Genomic DNA, 21782 nt, shown 5'->3' with positions numbered 1-21782 from the left:
GTTGAATTGCTACTACATTAGCTAATGTCATGCCGATTTTTTAAAAAGGCTCCAGAGGTGACCCTGGCAATCAGAGGCTGGTAAGTCCAACTTCAGTCCAAGGCAAATTGGTTGAAATTATAGTAAAGAACAGAATGATAAGATATGTAGAGGGACATGATTTGTTGGGGAAGAGTCAACACAGCTTTTGTAATGGGAAATCATGCCTCACCGATCTACTAGAATTCTCTGAGGGGGTCAGCAAACATGGGGACAAGAGGATACAGTGTATTTGGACTTTCAGAAAGCTTCTGACAAGGTTCTTCAGGAAATGGCCTTAAGCAAAGAAGGGAGTCATGGGATAAGAGAGAAGGTCCACTCATGGATCACTAACTGGTTAAAATATAGGAAACAAAGGGTAGGAATAAATATTCAGTTTTCAGAGTGGAGAGAGGTAACTAGTGGTGTCCCCCAGGGGTCTGTTCTGGGCCCAGTCCTAGTCAACATATTCATAAATGATCTGGAAAAAGGGGTAAACAGTGAGGTGGCAACATTTGCAGATGATACAAAACTACTCAAGATAGTTAAGTCCAAAGAAGAGCTACAAAAGGATGTCTCAAAACTGGGTGACTGGGCAACAAAACAGCAGATGAAATTCAATGTTGATAAATGCAAAGTAATGCCCATTGGAAAACATAATTCCAACTATACATACATAATGATGGGGTCTAAATTAGCTGTTACCACTCAAGAAAGATCTTGGAGTCATTGTGGATAGTTCTCTGAAAACATCCGCTCAATGTGCAGTGGCAGTCAAAAAAGTGAACAGAACGTTGGGAATCATTAGGAAAGGGATAGATAATAAGAGAGAAAAAATCATGTTGCCTCTATATAAATCCATGGTACGCTCACACCTTGAATACTGCGTGCAGATGTGGTCGCCCCATCTCAAAAAAGATATATTGGAATTGGAAAAGGTTCAGAAAAGGGCAACAAAAATGACTAGGGGTATGGAACAGCTTCTGTATGAGGAGAGATTAATAAGACTGGGACTTTTCAACTTGGAAAAGAGACGACTAAGGGGGGATATGATTGAAGGCTATAAAATCATGACGGGCATGGAGAAGGTAGATAAGGAAGTGTTATTTACTCCTTCTCATAACACAAGAACTAGGGGTCACCTGATGAAATTAATCGGTAGCAGGTTAAAAACAAACAAAAGGAAGTATTTCTTCACACAGTCAACCTGTGGAATTCTTTGCCAGAGGATGTTGTGAAGGCCAAGACTATAACAGGGTTCAAAAAAGAACTAGATACATTCATGGAGGATAGGTCCATCAATGGCTATTGGCCAAGATGGGCAGGGATGGTGTCCCTGGCCTCTGTTTGCCAGAAGCTGGGACAGGACGACAGGGGATGGATCACTTGGTGATGACCTGTTCTGTTCATTCCCTCTGGGACACCTGGCATTGGCCACTGTCGGCAGACAGGACACTGGGCTAGATGCACCTTTGGTCTGACCCAGTCTGGCCGTTCTTATGTTCCTAGATCACAGCCCACAGGAGTCGGTGACAGAGCTGGGAACAGACCTCACCCTAGGGCAGCCAGGACTAGAACCCTAACCCGGGACTCCTCCCTTTGAGCCAAAGGAGAATGCCAGGCCCTAGAGTAGATCCCTCCCTTAGCCTCTCTGTGACCCAGCCCCTGGAGGGCGACATTACTCCCAGGCCGCACTCCCCCTCCTGCTCCTTACCGTAGGATTCGTAGCCATCGACGGACTTGACCGTGAGCAGCAGGTGCTGGTCCTGGAGATACTCGATCTCGGACAGAATCGGTTTCAGCTGCAGCCGGGGGGAATCCATGGAGAATGGACATTTACTCAGAGCAAGGAGGCCAACACGCTGCATGTGGCAGCTACAGGACACGGCGGAGCAAGGTGCAGTAATACAGGGATCCCGCTCCCCCGCCGATCGAACCCACCGCCCGCGTTCTCCCAGCTGGACAGGGAGGCAGTGTGGTCTAACGCATAGAGCACTGGCTTGGGAAACCTGTGTCCTATTCCTGGCCCCGTCACTGGCCTGCTGGGTAAGTCACGCCCCTGGGCAAGTCACGCCCCTGCTCTGTGCCTCAGTTTCCCCATAATGATACTGACTCGCTTTGTAAATATTTAGGGATTATTACTACCAATAACAAGGTGGTGTCTCCTCTGCGCAGAGGGGGTGTCAAGGTGATTGACTGGGGGAGGGGGTGAGTTCTCACCGTGGGCAGCTGCCTCGAGGACCACTGAACCTTCAGGAAGTTGATGTTGTCGCTGCTCTGCATGTCGTTCTCGCAGCTCTTCTTGAACTCTGGGGGCGAGGAAGTGGCAGGCTCGGGTTAGGCACACACTCCCCCGGCGTTCAGACACAGTGGAGCAGTCCCACGGTACGCCTCCCCACCCTGCCCCCATCTAGCCAGAATGGAACTGTGGGGACAGACACACACACACCCCTCCCCGCTCCGCAGGCCTCTGCTGCTTGAGCTAAACAGAATCTCCACTAGCACAGGGAGAATTAGGACTTTTCCATCCTCTGCTGGCTGCAGCCGCTGGCAGGCCAGGGGCTCTCACACAGCAGATGGTGGAGAGGCTCCAGTCTATACTAGCCAGTGGGCTACACGGTATGTGTGAAGGCAGGCGAGCGGGTTGGGGGTGTCAGGCACGCACCTTCCAGGCAGGTGGAGTAGAACTCGATAAAGAACTTGGTCCGGCTGGCCGTCTTCACAATAGCTTCGATGCTCTCAAACTCAATGTAGGCCTGGTCTGAGGCCTTGGAGAGCCCTGGGAGCAGAGCATAATAATAGTAGAACACCACGCTAGCTCTTACCTAGCACTTCTCATCCCTAGATCTCCAAGTGCTCCAAGTACAAAGGAGGGCAGGGTTGTTATTCCCATTTTACAGAGGGGGGAAACTGAGGCATGGGGCCAGAAAGTGACTTGCCCAAGGTCACCCAGCAAGCCAGTGGCAGAGCTGGGGACAGAACCACGGTCTGCTGAGTCCCCGTCCAGCGTTCCAACCACGAGGCCAGACTGTGGAGAGGGCCATTGCTGTCCCAAGAAGACAGGGCCCACAGGTTCATATGAGGGACTAGGAAGAACCCCGGCTCGGTTTTTATCACAGCTGGTATCAAGCGTGGAGAGCTACCAGGTCTGCCGGGCCGCAAGCAAGTTCATCTCTCTTCTGGGTTGGGTGATGGAGCAAAGGGTGCCCCAGAACTGCCACAGGGCACAGCCGAAGGGAGGACAGGAGAGCAGGGCTGAAAGGAGGCATGGACCTAGGGTGGCATTGCCTTCTCCTGGGGCAGTGAGACAGGATCATGCTGGGGTCCGGCAATCCTGAGGTGGTGAGGCCTGGGGGTGGTGAGGTTGGGAGGACTCCCAACACCCAGGTGGAAGGCTGGGCCACTCTGCAGTGTGGTGGGAAGGAGATTAAAGATCATCTAGGTATGGCCCCAAAATACCAGGAATACTTTGCCACGGTTTTCACTAGCGAGGATCAGAACGTGTGGAAAAAGGCAGGATGGAAATGAGTGTCTAGAAATGGTAATTACCACAGGCGAGGTGGAAGAAAAACTTAATGAGCTTAATGTGCTCAAATCAGGTGGCTGGGCAGATAGTTTCCATCCCAGGATCCTGAAAGAACTGGCACATGAGACTGCTAGTCCGGGAGGAAGGGGTTTTTAAATGCATCTAGCTATCTGGGGTAGTGCCGTATGACTGGAGAATAGCTAACGTCCCTGGATGTAAGAAAGGGGAAAAAGGTGACCCGGGCCCTTACAGACCTGTTAGTCAGACTGCAGCAGCATTCCAGGAGTTAGACCGATTGTGAAGGAGAATAATTAAATTCAGAGAGGTAACTGGCAAAGGAGATGTAATGCAACATGAGTTTACCAAAGGTAGATCGTAGATTTCAACTACCTAAAAGGGGGTTCCAAAGAGGAGGGATCTAGACTGTTCTCAGTGGTAGCAGATGACAGAACAAGGAGCAATGGTCTCAAGTTGCAGTGAGGGAGGTTTAGGTTGGATATTAGGAAAAACCTTTTCACTAGGAGGGTGGTGAAGCACTGGAATGGGTTCCCTAGGGAGGTGGTGGAATCTCCTTCCTTAGAGGTTTTTAAGGCCCGGCTTGGCAAAGCCCTGGCTGGGATGATTTAGTTGGGGTTGGTCCTGCTTTGAGCAGGGGGTTGGACTAGATACCTCCTGAGGTCCCTTCCAGCCCTGATATTCTATGATTCTATGATCGTGCCAGCCCAACCTAATTTCCTTCTTTGAGCAAAGAATGGATGCTTTAGACAAGGGAGGTGCAGCAGATCTAATAGACTCGGTCTTCAGTGAGGCATCCGCCACGGTGTCACTAGGAAATGGTTAGGGATCAGTGCAAGACTCGTCAGGTGGGTAAGGAACTGGCTAAAGGGAGAAGGCAGCGGGTTGCGCTGAAAGGTGAATACTAGACAGGAGGGAGGTTCCTAGCGGAGTTCCCCAAGGATCAGTCTGGGGACCAATCTCATTCACTGTGGTTATTAAGGACCTGGACACTAAAAGCAGGAGCGGGCTGATGAAACGTGCTGACGACCCGAAGTTAAAAGCCAGCGTCAGTACAGAGGTGAATTGGAACACAGGGATCTGATGACCTTGAAGGCTGGAGCGACGGAAATGGGATGAAATTCAGTAGTCCAGAGTTCAAGGTCATGCGCTTTGGGTCGAGTAAGAATTTCTGCTCCAAGCTGGATGCGCCAGAGGAGGAGACACCTGAGTGGGCGGGTCAGGACTGGGAGCCACTGGAGTGATGCGGCTGTGAAAAAGGCAAACGGGCTCCTAGGATGCGTTAGCAGAGAGAGAGAGAAGTATTAATGCCATTGCACAAGGCCTTGGTGAGACCGTATCAGGAATCCCGGGGCAGTTCTGCTCACCCGTGTTCAGGAGAGAGGAATTCAAGCTGGGACAGGTGCAGATAAGAGCTGTGAGGATGACCAGAGAGTGGAGGGCCTGTTTTAGGGGAGCCGACTGGAAGAGCTTGGCTGGTTTAGTCTGGCAGCAAGAAGGGGAGAGGGAATCGGACTGCTCGGTGAATACACCATGGGGTGAGCACCAGGGAGGGAGACGAGCTCTGGAAGCTACAGGACAGTGCTGGCACAAGAACAAATGGAAACTAGCCATGAACAAATTCAGGCAGGAAATTTCTAACCATCAATAGGAGCTGTGGGGGCAAACAAGTGAGCTGGTTTTGAGAGACAGCTGGGCAAATGGACGAGTGGGAACTGCATGACAGGATTGCTTGTGAGGGTGGGGGGCAGGACTCGGCAGCCCTGGGGCTCGCGTCCGGTCTATGGCTTACACCTTCCCAAAGTTCATGCTTCAGGGTTTCAACTGCCCACCAGCAGGGGTCAGGAAGGGATTTCCCCCTCCCCCAGTGTATTCTGGGAGGGTTTTTTGATCTCCTTCCTCTGAGGCGTGAGGGATGGCCACGGCTGGAGATGGGACATAGGACGGGGTGGGCCAGGGCTCTGAGGTGGCCCCGAGCGCTGTCTCTCGGCTGCGGGGTTAGCATGCGGGGGCTGGGTGGGCTGGTGGCCTGCAGTAGACAGATGGTCACACCGGAGGCTCTAGCGGTCCCTTCCGGATTTAAACGCTCCAACTCTGCGACATGCGTGTCCCCACGGAGGCTCAGTGACAAGTCAGGGCCAGGGACAGGCGGAGAGCTGCTTGGCCATTGCTAGCCGGTGGCCTCCCAGCCCAGCACAGGGCAGGCACACGCCCGCCTCCCCCCGGTACCTTTCTTGGAGACGAACTGGGATGTCACTCCGACCTCGAAGGCTCCGAAGACAGGGGAGTGGTCGCTGGTCGTGATGTCGTCGGTGCAGCCTGCCAACAAGCAGGCTCCACTGGTGAGCTAGCCAGGGCGCTCGGGGCTCAGCAGGGGCAGGGGCTCCGACCCGCAGCGGATCAGGCCCGAGGGGAAGGCATGTCCCTCTCTAGGGGTGGAGTGCCCCAGGGCTGGGCTCACCGGTGGGGCAGCCGAGAAGGAGCTGGGCACTGCTGGAGCCCCCTTGCCCGGCCCTTCGCTGGGCGTCCGTACGCACCTCAGAAACGTCGCCGGGGAGAGAACGACGTTTCCCTCATGCCAGAATTCAGTGGGGAATTTTGATAGCCCAGGGGACCAGGCCTCTCTGCCCACCCACCACCCCAGTTCCCCTCGCTGCCCTGCCAACGTGCCCACCCCAGGCTCCCCACAGCCTCCTCAGTCCTTGCCCCCCCGCCCCACTGAGGCTGCTCACAAGGAGGGGGGGCGCTTGGCTAAGGGTGATGAGACCCCTGTCCCGGGGACAGAGCCCACCTCCCCCGTGAGAACCGGACTCAGACCCGCAACTCACAGGCCTCTGTGACTAGACCGGTTTGGGCAGGATTTGAACCTGGGGCTTAGCAGGGAGAGGCTGCAGAGCTCGTTCCCAGCCCGGTCCCCACCCTGTCTACCCCCCGCCCACGGGAGGGCTTTCCTCTCGAGCCCCCCAGGACGAGCCCCAGCCCCGCAGGGCCTTGCCCCGCTGCACTGTGGGAGGCAGCGCCCGCGAGGTCTGAGCGAGCAGGGCCCTGGCAGGGAGCCTGGGCTGTCCCTCTGCCCCTCTCACCATCCCCCCAGGGGTGTTGTGCGGCTCGAGGGGGTGTGAGGGGAAGGAGATTCTGGGGTCGAGCGGAGAGAGGGTGTCCCAGCCCCAAGGAACAGCCAGCGCTGCAGGCACAGCCAGGGGAGCGCCTGGCACTGGGTCCCTGGTCACCTCCGTGCAGACCACGGGCTCCTCCGCACGCTGGCAGCGGCGAGGTGAGAACGCGGGGCCTGCTGCTCCACAGGCCCGGGCCTCTCCCACAGGCAGCCCGGTGGTGGGCCACCCTGGCCGGCCGCCTGAGGGCGAGCAGGTGACTCCAGCCGGCAGTGGGTGCCGCTGACGCCCCGCACTCACCGTAGGAGTTGCAGTTGATGTGGGTCTCGGGGTACGACTTCCACAGGATGCGGTCACACCAGGAGGGGACGTTGGTGCGGACCTGGGCGGGGGACACAGGATGCTGGGGTGAGGTACTGCCGGGCAGTGCCCTCCCCCCGCCCACCAGCCTGGCAGGGCCCCTGGCGCTGGCCCCTCACTGGCCCACGGGGTCCAGAGAGACAGCCACGGAAACCGGCTAGCCCTCCCCAGCCCCCGCAAAGGCTCCCCCCCGCCTTCCCTTCCCCACCCAACCCCCAGCACCTACCCCGGTGGGCTTCTGCTTGTGCCACACGTAGGTGTCGCGGGAGCCCCGCTCATAGCGGTAGGTCGGGGGGAAGGTGATCTCCTCCTCGCCTGCAGAGACACAGCCCGGGGTGTGAGGAGAAACAGCCTGGGCTCGGCCACCCTCAGCATCCCCAGCAGCCATGGGGCAACAGTCCACACACCGGACCCCAGGCCCAGCAGTGCTGATCCCCATAGGGGAGACACCCCCCCCCCTCCCAGCAACACACCAGCAGGGAAGGGGAGAGCCCCCAAAGCTCCCCCACTCCAGCAGGGAAGGCGAAATGCCCCACAGCTCCCCCAACCCCAATAGGGAAGGGGAGACCCCCCCCCAGCAACATCCCAGCAGGGAAGGGGAGACCTCCCTCCACAGCTCCCTCCACCCCAGCAAGGAAGGGGAGACCTCCCTCCACAGCTCCCTCCACCCCAATAGGGAAGGGGAGACCCCCCTCAGCAACATCCCAGCAGGGAAGGGGAGACCTCCCTCCACAGCTCCCTCCACCCCAGCAAGGAAGGGGAGACCTCCCTCCACAGCTCCCTCCACCCCAGCAGGGAAGGGGAGACCCCCCCCAGCAACATTCCAGCAGGGAAGGTTAGAGCCCCCAAAGCTCCCCCACTCCAGCAAGGAAGGGGAGACCCCCCCCAGCAACATCCCAGCAGGGAAGGGGAGAGCCCTCACAGCTCCCCTGGCCCCAGCAGGGAAGGGGAGACCCCCCACCCAGCAACATCCCAGCAGGGAAGGGGAGACCTCCCTCCACAGCTCCCTCCACCCCAGCAGGGAAGGGGAGAGCCCTCACAGCTCCCCTGGCCCCAGCAGGGAAGGGAAGACCCACCCAGTAACATCCCAGCAGGGAAGGGGAGAGCCCCCAAAGCTCTCCCCACCCCAGCATGGAAGGGAAGACCGCCCACACCTGCCCCGACCCCAGCAGGGAAGGGGAGACCCCCCCACAGTTCCCCCCATGCCAGCAGGGAAGGGGCAGAGCCAGTGGGTGAAGCAGACGCCCCGCCCCGCCCGCAGCAGAGCCGCCCTCACCGAATCGCAGGAAGACCTTGTGCTTCTCCTTCTCCAGGTTGAGCTGATCCACCTTGAGCAGCGGCTCGAACTCCTTGCGGTTGATGTAGTTGAGGATCTCCTGGAGGAGGCAGGGCCGAGCGGGCAGGTCAGAGCGGGGAGGACAGGCCACACAGCCCCCCCCGGGGGCCTGCACTCCCCTCCCCTCAGGCCTGCCCACGGGCCTGTGCCCCTCACCTGTCTGTCCTCCCCACGCTGCATCCCTCTCCTGCGCCCCCCTCCCCACAGGCCCGCACCCCCTCACCTGGATGTCCATGTCCAGGCGGTAGTTGAGGTCCCCGAACCAGAAGAGATGGGTGAAGCGGAGCGAGATGTCGAAGGAGCTGAGCTGCTTGTCACCCAGGGACAGCAAGCGCAGGATGTCCAGGTAGTTCTGGTTCCGCCTGTCGGAGAGGGGAGCGGTGGGCAGGCAGAGAGGGGGCAGGGGAGGGGACACAGATCAGAGTCTCCGGGGGCCCAGCCCGTGGGAACATAAACCCAAGGCCTCGACCGCTCCTAGTTACTAAAGATGCCCAGGTGCTTCCCACAAGAGCAGCGGGTTTGCCTGGGTGCCCTACTTGGAGTGCCGTCACTGTCCAGTTCAACCGCCACCGCGCTCCTCCCCAGAGGCAGACGCGCTGACCTGCTGCGTGGGGCTTGTTACGTGTGTAACCGCCCTCTGGGAGCCATTGGGACGGTACAGATGACAGATTGGGGGGTGGTTTAATATTCTCGGGGCTTCTACCAAAGAGAAGGCGCGTGGAGAATGAACTCCCTCCCCAGGCTAAGAGCGCCAGGCTTGACAGAGAGACCAGGGGGCAGGAGATGGTGGTTTTCCTCATTTGGCGGTCGACCCACCAGCCGCGCTTGCTGCTTAGCTTGGGAATGTCGGTGCTTCCAGAGCCCATCCAGCGGGACCGGAACGCTAACAGCGACAATCGCCGCGTGCTGATCGCCGGGCCCAGGGCGATGCGGCCCCAAGGAGCAGGGTGTGGGACGGTGGATGGAAACACGCCGGGACGGGTGAGCACAAACGTGTCTGAGTGTACGCAAGCGTGCAGGGCTAAGCCCAACTGTGTCTAAGAAAGCAAGAAGGAGCATGCGAAGGCCAGGGTGAGCAAGGGTGCCCCAGGGTGAGCATGCGAGGGGACGAACCTGTTCAAACCGGCGCATGCGTGCATGGCAAGTGTGCCCCCAACGGAGCGTGGGAGTGCAAGTGGCTGCGTGCAAACACTAGTGCACCAGAGCGAGCAGGAGCGTGTCAGAGCGAGCAGGAGCGTGGCCGGGGGTAGGTGCGAGTGTACCCAGAGCGAGGGTGTCCAGGAGTGAGCAAGCCACGTCTGTAAGCGAGCAGGAGTGTCAGCACGTCCCAGAGCAGGCTCGGCTCTCCCTGGCGGTGCAAGGCGACTCCCCCTGTGCCCGGCTCTCCTGCCTCTCCATGGAGACCAAAGCATCGCCTGTCCAAAGCCATCGGCCATGTTCGTGTGCTGCCCACAGCCAGCGGCAGGAGCTACCAGCAGCTCCCCTCTCAGCCCAGCTGGCAAGACCTGTGCCTGGGGGGACCAGGGGGCCAGTCCCCCCACCCTCAGGGCTAGGTGCTGGGCTCCCGCTCTGCCAGGGGCTGCCCCGCCCCGCGCCCCGCACTCACCTGGCCGTCTTCTCGTTGCCTGAGGTCAGGTGGCAATTCACGAAGCCGAAAGAAGTGCCATTGAACATGAAGGAGACTCCCACGGCCCCTTTATTGCCTGTAAAATGAAGAGGGGGAGGGGGCGAGCCCCACTCAGGCCAGGTTGGGTCTCGGTTCCCAGGCCTGCTCCGGGCACCGATGGCCAGTCGCACAGAGGCCAAAGCCGGCGCCAGCAGCGTGGAGTGAGCAGAAAAAACACAAAGCCAGTAGGGTGGGTGGCGGGAGGAGAGAGTCCCAGCTGGCTAAGAATCTTAGCCTTCCCTGGCATCGGGGGTAGTCAGACCCGGAGCTGACCCAGCTTCTCTCCAGCTGTAACTGATCTCGCGAGCCAGGATACAGGTGCTGTCCGCGTTACCGTTCGGCTGCCCTGGGGCACTGTCTGCACCGCCTTAGATGGCAGACCCAGCCCTGAACCCAGCCAAGGGAGGAGAAGCAGATGCAGAGAGGCAGGCCCTGGGGTCATTTTAAAGCAGGGCGAATAACCAGAGCCTCCTGAGCTAAAGGATTGTGTCATCACAGAACAGTCTGTGCCCTGGTGCTGGAGGTCGGTGCCAGGCCAGGGCTCCTCTCACGCCAGAGCAGAGGGAACGTCTGAGCCAACCAGGGTGGATTAAAAAAAAAAAAAAATCAATGATTTAAAAATAAATTAATAAAAAAATGGCTTTTAAAATTTAAATTAAATATAGGTTTACTTTTAAAAGAGAAACCGATTTAACATTCAAATGGAAATTGACTACCTATGTTAAGGCCTTAATTTGTTATAATTTATTAAGATCATTTAAATTAACTACAGAAAGTAATATTAAGAAGTACATGTTTGCAAGACATGTCAGGCCACTGAAAGTCACCAGTTAAGCACCTGGACCCAGGGTTTGTTGAAGGGCTAAACCAGCTTTTGACACCAGTAGCCTCTTCTATAGCTGCAATGAGAATATTTTTTTCATTTCAGTTTATTCAACTCGTTGAGGTCAATGACTAATTCATTCAAAGTGAAGTTATCAATTGAGAGCTGAAAAAGCAGGAAAGCTTGGTTTCCTCTCCCAATCTATGAACAAAAACAAGGAGTGAGAGGATGAAATCTACTAGCTCTAAAATCTTGAAGGACATGGTGACCAGAAACAATCAGCTAAATTCACTAACTACAGCTCATACTTCCAGTGGGCAATATGTCACTTAGTTTTAAAGGCAAAACATATTTTGATAAACTATTTTTCCTGATATCTCCAGCCTATTGGGATTTCCATCTAAAAAGAGCTTGGCACATATCACAAGTAAAAAATCCATCATCCAGTAAATAATAAATGTGTCATTCACCATTTTCTAACATAATGAAAAAGGTAAAAATTAAGAATCTGAATAAACATAAGTCAAGCTCTCTTGTGCTTAAATCTGTGGGTATAGATGTAGTATATCCTCTTGCCTAGCAAAAAGATGCACCACATTTAGGGTAACGGCTCGATTTCACTGCAATCAACACATTTTAATGTTTGCCAGCCAACGAGACTCAACCTTTCTTTAGGGGAGTAACTAAAAAGTCCTAATGCAAAATATGATTAAAACTGATGATTTAAATCAGGGGTCTCAAACTCAATTTACCTTAGGGTCAGTGTCAGTCCTCAAATCCTCCCAGCGGGCCAATAATGTCACTCATACTGCCCAGAACCCGCCCCCCAAAACTCCGCCCCCAAAACTCTGCCTCCCACCTGCTTAAGGCTCCAGGAGGGAGTTTGGGTGGGGGAGCAGGCTTTGGGAGGGAATTTGGGTGGGGGAGGGTGCCTGGGGTGCAGGCTCTGGGATGGAGTTTGGGTGCTGGGTGCAGTCTCTGGGCTGGGGCAGGGGGTGGGGGTACAGGAGGCGGGGGTAAGGTTGCAGGCTCTGGGAGGGCGGAGGGGTGAGGGGTGCAGGCTCTGGAAGGGAGTTTGGAGTCTGGGGGGCGTGGGGAGGGGATGCAGGCTTGGGGAGGGAGTTTGGGGGTGGGAGGGAGTATGTGGGGAGGGGGTGGGGGTGCAGGCTCTTCAAGGGGGGGGTGTCCGGTGTTTACCTGGGGCTCCAAGGCAGGGCAGGCCGGGGGGCCTCTGCGCGCTGCTGCCCCCAGGCATTGCCACCGCAGCTTCCCATTGGCCGCAGGGGCGCTCGGGGCGGGGGCAGTGCGTGGAGGCACAGCCCTGCCCCGGCGCCACAGGGAGGGGCCGGCAGACACGTGGAGTGAGCAGGCAGACGCCGCTCAGCTCCGCTGCGCTGCCGATGGTCGGCGGGGCCCCGGGCCATTGTAAATCGCCTGGGCAACGTGCCGGGCGTGGGAGTGCACGGGGGCGGCAGGCAGGGCCAAGGGAGAGACCCGGCCCCAAAATTGCTGGAGCCCCGTGGGCCACACTGGGGAGGTTCTTGGGCCGCAGATGGCCTGCGAGCCGGGAGTTTGAGACTCCTGCTTTAAATCATGGTTTCCTGCTTGTTGATTTAGCTCAACATTACAATTGATGCTTTAAATCAACCCACCCTGGTGGTAACTTGCCCCAAGCCTGTGCTGGAGGGGAGGAAGAGAAATTTGCTCTGCAGGGCCCATTTGGCCATTGACCCCTGACCGCTCTGGAACTGGCGCGAGACCCACCAAGGCGCTTCGCAAAGGCCAGTGAAGAGGCACAGACAGTCACGACTAGTGACCCAGGCCGGATCAGGATGGCCAACTGCATCTGCAACTGCATCTGCATCTACACCTGCGCTGTATCCCAATCCTCTGAGCCATCCAGCCCCCTCTTCCACTGTCCCAGTCTCAAACCCCAGAGCTAACCCCCGCCCCCACAGTCAGAAAATGCTCATGTTGGATGCCAGCCCCACTGGAGCCTGTGGGGCCAGAACATACAGACACAGTGCAAAGAATCCATGTGCACTGACACAACTGCTGTGTAAATCACTCACAGGCAGAGAGCGACAGGGATCAGAACCGTGACCTGCTACTCCAAGACCAGAGGAATCTACCACTTGCGTAGAAGGGCCCTGTGGGGCAGAACGTGATACCAGAGTGCACCCTCACTCACGCACAGCCAGCCGTGCTAAAGGTGAATGCAGAGGGCCGAGTCTGTCTGTCCCAGGTACCCAGTCTAGCCCCCGCAGCGCCTAGATCGGCCCCTACCCAGCGTGTTGGCGATCCCGGTCTTCACGCTCGAGGTGCTGACGTGGCTGATCCGGTTCTCGTGCTCCGGTTTCACCAGGACGGCAATCTTAATATTCCACAAGGCCTGCATCGCGATCTGGCAGGGGGACAACAAGACAATGTTACACCTCCACTCTCCTGGTGGGGGCGCCGGAGCCTGGCTTGGAGGCAGCAGCTGCCTTAAAGTCACCGACCCTGAAACCCCACCTACAGCGAGAACCAGGCATGCAGCAATGAGAACAAACCCACTGAGTCGCCCAGGAGTGCCTGCAGAGCCTCCCTGTTGCTCAGTGTTTGCAATCCGAGGTTTAAATAAAGTTTGGTGAGGTTGAAAGCAGCCAGGGTGGCTGCTGGGAATTGTAGTCCAATCTGTCCCCGGGGCAGACACCTGGGATAGCTGCTGCTCCCCGCCCTCTCCCTGTTCCAACAAGGACATTTCTGAACCACTAAGGCCCAACCCAGATGTTTACAGGAAGCTTCTCTTCCTCCTAAGTCGTTTCTGCCTTAATGAGTCGCTGGGTCTAGCGTTATATTAACGGCTGCTGGCTTGTCCTGGCAAGAAGAGGAGAGTCCTGGACAGCATGATTTTCCCGTTTACCTGTGACTTTACTGTGTGTTTGGGACTCCGGTGCCTCGGGGCTGGGCCGGGCTCCCTGCATCGAGCGTGGTGACCAGGCACGCTCAGGTTTGGCCTAGCCACCCCTCCATCATGACAGAGGAGCAGGGGAAACCTCCGACTTGGAGGGAGACAGGCCTGGCCCAGCCGGTGCGACACAGGAGCTGCCACTGGCCAGGTCAGTGCAGGATGGGCTGGGTCTCCAGCCCCGCACCCTTCTGCACCAGGCCAGGGCTGGGGTTACAGTGCCCGGCAGGCGCTGCTGCAGGTGCTCGGGGCCCCTCATTGGTCAGGACATTTTCACGGAGCAGTCACTCAACCCGGGACTGTCCCTGAACTGACCACGACTGGAGGAAAGGGATAAAAGCCCCATTAAAAATAACACCTTACACTTCACGCAGCTCTGCTGGTGCTGAAGGATCTCAAAGCAAGAAAGCTGAGAGCCTTTTTCAGACACTCCAAACACCCCCAGCTCCCACTGAATTCTCACACATGAATAATGCAGCCACCTCTGGGGGGTGGGGGTGGGGGTACGGACGCCAGTGCACAACACTCTGAATGTGCTAGGACGCGAATGGGAAATGTTGGCCAAAGACACCGCAGCTGAGACCCCTCACTCCAAAAGCAAAGCGTCTGGGAGCAGACGCCTCTACCTCAGGAGGTTAAAGGGCTGAGAGTCCTGTGGCCACAGGCATGGGCAGCGTGTGACTCCCTGCATGACTGGGGACGCTGGGCCTGAGTGCTGGAAGCTCCCTAGAAGTGTGGGAGGCCACCGGCGCCTGGACCATGGCCCTGCCCCGAGGCCCATCCCCCCGAGGCCACACTCACGCTCCACCCCCACTCCCACTCAGCCCCCTCCCCCGAGGGGCCCCCCACCTGTGCCTCTCTGCCCCCTCCCCCGAGGGGCCCCCCACCTGCACCTCTCTGCCCCTTCCCCTGAGGGCCCCCCCCCCACCGTGCCTCTCTGCCTCTCAGGGGCGGAGAGGCACGAGCGGGGAGGGGCACACGGGGGAAGTGGCGGAGTGGAGATAGGAAAGGAGCGGGGGGCAATGGGGTAATAGAGGGACGAGGGAGCAGGACCTCAGGGCAGAACGTGGGGTGGGGGCTACTGCCCAGGTGCCCTTTCAGCAGCAGGCGGCGCTCCAAAGGGAGGTGCACCACATCGTGTCTGGGGGGGCTTAGCCTCCCCCGGCTTATTCTACCCGCCGCCCGTGGCCACAGGCTTTCACACCCGGTCCCTAAGCCGTCCCCATCCATTAGTTGAGGTGAAAATGGCAAATCCAGCAATGCTGAGGATTTGGGAGAACGGTCACCCCAGCAACCGTCTCCCCGAGCCCTTCCGCTATCCCACGGCCACCCACAGCCTGGGATCCACCTGGATTTGGAGGCCTGGGAGTCTAACGGTGGGCCCTCAACCAGAGGAGGTTGCAGACATCCTGAGTTTTAATACGGCGGGACAGCCCTGGAGACGACAGTTTCCCAGCACGCGAGCCTCCCTCCTGAGCCGAGCGGCGCGCAGCCGGAGCATGGCATGCTGGGAAGCTGTCGTCTCAAGGCGAGCGTGCAGCACCGAGTCCCAGGCCATCTCCTCAGGCCCTGCCCCGGGGCTCGGGCTCTTACCGGGCGGTACTCGATCTCCGTGAACTCCTTCAGCACGCCCCGGAGGACGTCGACCCACTCCTTGTCCCCCATCGAGTTCTCCTGGGTGCCAAAGACGTAGATGTCATGGGGGATGGTGACCGTCATCTCATCCAGCGTCTTCCCCAGGCCCTTCGACGTAAACCAGGACGTGATGCTCTTGGGGGGAGGCACGCTTCCTGTGGGAGAGGGCATGGGCCAACAGACCCGCGGTCACCAATGGGCTCATCCTGCTCAGCCCCAGGAGGATGGGCCCGTGGTTGGGACCTCAGAGACCAGAGTTTAGTTCCCTGCTCTGCACCAGACTCTTGGTTTCCTTGGGTCCCGCCATTTAGCTGCTCCATGCCTCAGTTTCCCCTCTGTGCAGCTGAGGAAATAGCCGGGCCCGGCCTCACAGGAGTGCGTGAGGATAAACACATCGAGGATTGTGAGGTGCTCAGAGACTGCAGCGTGGGGGGCCAGACAAGCACCACCACCCAGTGCCCACTGCGTGTTCACAGAGACCGGGGACTAGGCGGGGATCAGACAGGGACGCCTTCTCAGGGGGCTGCGAACAGCAACCATCCTGCCTTGCCCAGGCTGCTGAAACTTGGGGTAGCTATAGTTAGAATATGTTCGCTTGCAGCAGGTTATTCAGCCACTAGATGTCACTGTGTATTGCGGCGGGGGGGACGGGGGACTTTTTGGCCTGAGGGCCGCATCGGGTTTCGTAAATTGTATGCTTAGGGGAGGGGGTCGGTTAGGGGAGGGGGTCATGGTCCAGCCCCCACCTCCTATCTGCCCCCCCACCCCAGGACTCCTGCCCCATCCAACCCCTCCTCTCATTCCTGATGGCCCCCCGGGACCCCTGCCCCATCCAACCACCCCTTCTCCCTGTCCCCTGACTGCCCCTGAAGCCCCTGCCCCCATGCAACCCCCCTGTTCCCCCCCACCTGCCCTGACCCCTGCCCACCCCGCCCCAAATTCCCCGGCCCGCTATCCAATCCCCGCTGCTCTGTGCCCCCTTACCGCGCTGCCTGGAGCACCAGTGGCTGGCGGCACTACAGCCGTGCCCCCCCGGCTGGAGCCGGGCCACGCCACCGCCACCGCGCAGCTCAGAGATCGGGTCAGGCCGGGCTCTGCAGCTGCGCTGCCCGGCTGCCCAGAGCATTGCGCCGGCGGCGAGCAAGCGAGCCAGCTGAGGCTGCGGGGGAGAGGGACTAGCCTCCCGGGCCAGGCGCTCAGGGGCCGGGCAGGAGGGTCCCACGGGCTGGATGTGGCCCGCGGGCCATAGTTTGCCCAACCCCGGGGGAATTGCGTGAAGTTCCAGACAGGTGTGGTCCCTGGTGAACAAGGCAGACAGAAGTGGAATGCTAGCTGGGTGGAAGCCTGTTTGTTAGTGCTTGGAGCTGGCAGCTGTTTTGTTTAAACAAAGGCTTCCTGTGATTCCTTATGTCCTGACGGCAGGAGGAGAGCTGGGTAGGGTATGTGGTTCGGAGGTGGGATCTGAGACTTCAAGGCATCCCGGTGGGAGGTGTTTAGTGGGTCTGGATACGTTCTGTGACTATGGGCCATGCTCCCTGGGCTGAAGGGGACCCCCATGAGGCCAGCCACTGTGACCCTGGCCCCTGCTTCCCGGGCTGAGGGGAACTCCCGCAGGACACTGTCTGAGCGCACCACATCACCCTTGCCCGTGTTCCCCATGCCACCGGAGGGGCAGCTCCCGACAAGCCCTGCCCCAGGCACCCCGTGGCACTGACCCATGTTCCACGTGCCGATGAAGACGGAGATCATGTCGGGCTCGTCCTGCTTGGAATGTTTGTTTTTCATCAGCTGCAGCAGCTGGCAGAACGCCTCCCGCTTCTGGAGGAAAGGCAGGCAAAGGAGGCAGGTGTGAGGAAGTGGGAATGTTCTTAATGTTTTCTCTGAATACCGTGTGGGTGCCTCAGTTTCCCCGATGCCTTTCTTAAGTATCTAGGTGGGGGGATAAGGGGGTGTGACTGTTGCAGAGCCCTAGAGGGCCAGTGTGATGCTGTCTGCCCAGAGAATGGCCGACACCCTGTCTCCTGGCAACTGATGGCCTGGGCCCCTCCCCTGCAAGTGCCAACTGAAGGTGTTGGAGAACAAAGAGATCAGGTGACCTCCTGGCCCAGAAAAGAGACAAAGGCCAGAGGAGGGGCTGGAGGGGGGTTCAGTTTGGAGCTGGCTGGGGAAAAGCGGGGAAGCTCCACCGGTCTGGGCTCCTTGCCCCGCAAGATGGACCTGACTGAGGGGGCTCTGTTGTCTGTACCTACAAGCTCTGTTTTGGACTGTGGTCCTGTCATTTAATAAACCTGTTTTACTGGCTGGCTGAGAGTTACGGTGAATTGCAGGAAGTGGGGGGTGCTGGGCCCTGACTCCCCTCCACTCCCTGACAGCAGATTCGGCAGCAGGAGGAGATGGGCCGTGGACAGGAGACCCAGGTACTATCCCTCATCCTGGCCACCCACTCATCAGCCAGCAAGGGCTTGAACAGGTAAAGTCTATACAATAGTTCACCCATCACTGAAATGCAGCCACCTCTGAGGTGGAACGTGGTTTGTGTTTAACAGGGCACAGCAACACTATGCAGCTGTTTAGGACAGGAAGCGAAGAATTCCATAACCAGTTCCAGGGGGGAATCTGGTGCCGGGACACAATTAATGGTCATGTGTGGTTGTTGCCTTGGTTTTAAAGGCAGCACCTCAGTACCCCTATGAATTTGCTGGGCCTCCGTTCAACCCACAGACCCATCTTGGAAATTGAGTTAAGCTGGGTCCTTTACTTCTCCTGCATCATCACTAGCAGTAAAGATTTTGTAGGAAATCATGCACTGGAGTGCAACCCCTTTTTAATCCTCGGGGTGGCCAGGCTGTGACGCCCCTGGGGTCTCTGCAATTGACATTCTGTAGACAGCCGTGTCGATGATGCATAAGAAAGAAGAGACGCCCTGTCCCGCTCCCAGCGCCGGGTTGGCTTTGCAGGAGTGATGACGCCCTGTCGTCAGTGCAGTCAGCTGTCCTGGGAAGATCTCCTAAGACAGGGCTTTGGGTTTTTTAATGTCATTTCTTTGCGGAATGGAACCGCGCTCGAATGTTTTGATTTAGCCACATTCCCTTCCACCCTGCGGCCTCGGAGCTGCGTGGGGAGGACCACACCAGACACAGAAATAACAGACCCATGACTCACTCTGGCGCTGACGAAGACGAAATCTTTCCGCTGAGTTTTATCCTTCTCCTTCTCGAAGACGATCCCCAGCTTATTCTGCACCCGCTGGGACTTGATCAGCTGTCGGACTGGAGAGCGGCACGGAAAATCAGAGCAGACATGACCCCAGAGCCCCGTTCCTCTCCCACCACCCCAGGAGAAAGCCCAAGCTCTGCAGAGGCAGCAGGAGAGGGAAGACCCCAGGGATCCCAAGGCTGCAGGGATGGGTGCGGTGTGATTGGCACACACGGTATCATGCTACGAGGAGGCATCGCGGATGAGCAATCAGTTCCTGAGTGACGCAGTTTGGGGGCCAGATCTAATCATTTCGTATCTCCGCATGCTACAGGGCAGCCCCAACACTCTGGACACCCCACAGAAACAAGGGGGCGCAGGATAACAGCAGCGCCAGGAGAGCTGCGGCTGGTCCCCGAGGGCATGGGGCATACAGGCCGGGCGCAGCACCCAGCGGGGGCCCTCAGCTCTTACTCTTGTCGTGGGTGAATGTGTTCCAGTCCTCCTGGGAGTCCTTCTGCTTCTTCAGCACCACCAGCTTCCCGCCCTCCACATCCACACTCAGCGTGAACTTCTGCGACTTGCCGATCTTGGTGAGGTCCCCCAAGGTGACGTCCAGCTTCACCTAGGGCAGAGAGACGGCCCCACATGGATGGGACGCTCGAAGCTGCTCGGGTGGCCACGCCCAGCCCTGGGGCTAACGCCACTGAGCTCAATGGAGCTACGCCAGGGAGGAATTTGGCCCCGTGACTAGTCTTCTACCTGGCATCCCTGGCAGGAGAGCCCGCCCAAGGTGACTGGCAGGGAGCCACGCTGGGGTGTGTCACTTTCTAACTCCCCCTGCCCTGGGTATTTCCAGCAGCTCCCGGCTCTCCAAAGCACAAACTCTGCCCATTTGAAGGGCAGCAGCTTCTGGGTGGTGTGAGGGGGTGTCCGTACCCTGCACGGGGCCTGGAGGGGTTACAGGCCAAAGCGCGTTCTGGCTGGCGGAGCGGGTTAAAGGGAGCTCAGAAGCCCAGGTTGGGGAGTGGGAGAGGTGTGGAGGCGAACCAGCTGCAGGGAAGACAAGGCCTTCTCCTGGAAGTCAGATGAAAGGTGGAGCCTCAGGACCCCAGCACTGGCCAGGCCCGCAGAGAGCGCTTTCCGCGTGAGGTGAATGTGAGACGGGGATCATACACAGGGGCGGCTCTAGACATTTCGCCGCCCCAAGCACGGCGTCATGCCGCGGGGGGCGCTCTGCCGGTCGCTGGTCCCGCGGCTCCGGTGGACCAGCGGACCCCGGCAGGCATGCCGCCGAAGGCAGCCTGCCTGCCGCCCTCCCGGCGACCGGCAGAGCGCCCCCCGCGGCATGCCGCCCCAAGCACATGCTTGGCGTGCTGGGGCCAGGAGCCACCCCTGATCGTACAGAACCTTTCCCTGCACTATGTTATTCTGGAGGCAGAGCAATAAACCTGACTGACGCTGGTTATTTGGTATCCTGAGTATATTTCATAACGAACCCAAGTGGGGTCAAGCAGCTGACTACACGATTGACCACCATTTTCCTTGGTTTGCTCCTCAGAGCTACGGACCAAGAGAAGCTCCATAAACGTGTCGTTCCGGATCATCCAGGAGCCGGCACGCGCTTCGGAGCGATTCCGGAACAGACACCGGCTCTGCTTTGCTTCTCGAGGGCCAGAGCCCAGGGCTTCGCCTCTGAACCCCTTTGGCTAGTTGTGGGAGAGGATGCGCGCAGACAAACCCCCAGATGCAAATCCACCCCACGGCTTTGGTTCCGGGTTGGGAGAGGAGGAGTGTCTGCTCTAGATACGGTCAAAACCCTTCTTATGAGATTTTGGTGCTATCAAACCCACACCCTGGCTCCAATTCCCCCCGAACAATCCCAAACCTGGCCCTGATTCACCTCAGAATAATCCCAAACCTTGGCTCTGGCTAGCCCTCAAACAATCCCAAACCCAGCCCTGATTCACCTCAGAATAATCCCAATCCTTGGCTCTGTCTAGCCCTCAAACAATCCCAAACCCAGCCCTGATTCCCCCCAAAATACTCCCAAACCTAGGTCCAATTCCCCCTCAAGTAATCCCAAACCCTGGCCCCAATTCACCCCCGAATCCCAAATCCTGGCCCCAAATCCCAAACCGTGGCCCCGATTTGCCCCCGAACCCCAAACTCTAGCCCCGATTTGCCCCGATTCCCAAACCCTGGCCCCGATTCGCCCCCGAATCCCAAACTCTGGCCCCAATTCACCCCCGAATCCCAAACCCTGCCCCCGATTCCCAAACCCTGGCCCCGATTCGCCCCTGAATCCCAAACCCTGGCCCCGATTCGCCCCCGAATCCCAAACCCTGGCCCCGATTCGCCCCCGAATCCCAAACCCTGGCCCCGATTCGCCCCCGAATCCCAAACCCTGGCCCCGATTCGCCCCTGAAACCCAAACCCTGGCCCCGATTCGCCCCTGAATCCCAAACCCTGGCCCCGATTCGCCCCTGAATCCCGCCTCCATTTCACAGCAGAGCCCCGAACCCCAGACCTTAGCCATGATCCCTGCTAGAAACCCAGCCCCCGCTGTAATTTGCCAGGAGCCCTCGGCTCACCCTAACCCCACGCTCTCTTCAGCCTGTCTCGGGGGCAAACTGGCCCCTGCCGAGCGCTGTTCCCGGTCGGGGGCCCAGGCCACGGGGCGAAGGCTTTACCTCGAACGCTTGCACGGGGATGCTCTTGGCTTTGCGGAAGGAGGGCTGGGCCAGGGCAGGCTGGGCCGTGGAGCTCATGTCCTGGAGAGCTTTCAGAGCCTGGCAGGGGGAGAGAATCGACACGGCCCGGTCACACGCAGCATCTGACGGGTCCCTCGCTCCCCACAAAGCCTTTGGCCTGGGCGGGGTCTCCCGGCTTTAGCCCTGCCCCTCCCCACCCCGGAGCTGACTCCTCAGCCGTCTGTGGCTGCGCCACGGGCTGCAGCTGGTTCCCCTGGAGTTCAGCGGCTCTCCCGCGCCCCCCGTCACCGTGACGGGAGGAAAACACGTGGGAGGCGGGAGATCTGCCACCCGAGGTGCGAGCTAGGGCTGGGCCCAGGCAGAGCATTCAACGAGGAAGCGGAGACCGCGCTGCCACGCAAAGGCTGGCTGGCTCTGGCGGGGGCTGCGAA

General features: G+C 58.5%; 1 protein-coding gene across 2 annotated transcripts in view; it reads right to left on the bottom strand.

Moving 5' to 3' along the window:
- The window catches only part of INPPL1 (inositol polyphosphate phosphatase like 1), a 70181-nt gene that overhangs the window by 9520 nt on the left and 38879 nt on the right, over positions 1–21782 (bottom strand). For both annotated transcript variants that reach the window (XM_039532552.1, XM_039532558.1), the window contains exons 8-22: positions 21331–21429; positions 19112–19262; positions 18605–18711; positions 17158–17260; positions 15401–15597; positions 13144–13261; positions 9975–10071; positions 8592–8730; positions 8309–8408; positions 7259–7347; positions 6973–7054; positions 5789–5878; positions 2684–2797; positions 2239–2327; positions 1733–1820 (exon numbers count right to left, since the gene is read on the bottom strand). In XM_039532552.1, coding sequence (XP_039388486.1) covers positions 1733–1820; positions 2239–2327; positions 2684–2797; positions 5789–5878; positions 6973–7054; positions 7259–7347; positions 8309–8408; positions 8592–8730; positions 9975–10071; positions 13144–13261; positions 15401–15597; positions 17158–17260; positions 18605–18711; positions 19112–19262; positions 21331–21429 — 1663 coding nt within the window. The remainder of the gene's footprint in view (positions 1–1732; positions 1821–2238; positions 2328–2683; positions 2798–5788; positions 5879–6972; positions 7055–7258; positions 7348–8308; positions 8409–8591; positions 8731–9974; positions 10072–13143; positions 13262–15400; positions 15598–17157; positions 17261–18604; positions 18712–19111; positions 19263–21330; positions 21430–21782) is intronic.

This window comes from Mauremys reevesii, linkage group 1, assembly GCF_016161935.1.
Source record: "Mauremys reevesii isolate NIE-2019 linkage group 1, ASM1616193v1, whole genome shotgun sequence".
In the NCBI taxonomy this organism is placed as follows: domain Eukaryota; kingdom Metazoa; phylum Chordata; order Testudines; family Geoemydidae; genus Mauremys; species Mauremys reevesii.
Note: the sequence above shows the minus strand (reverse complement) of the source record. Positions and strands in the feature narration are given on the sequence as shown.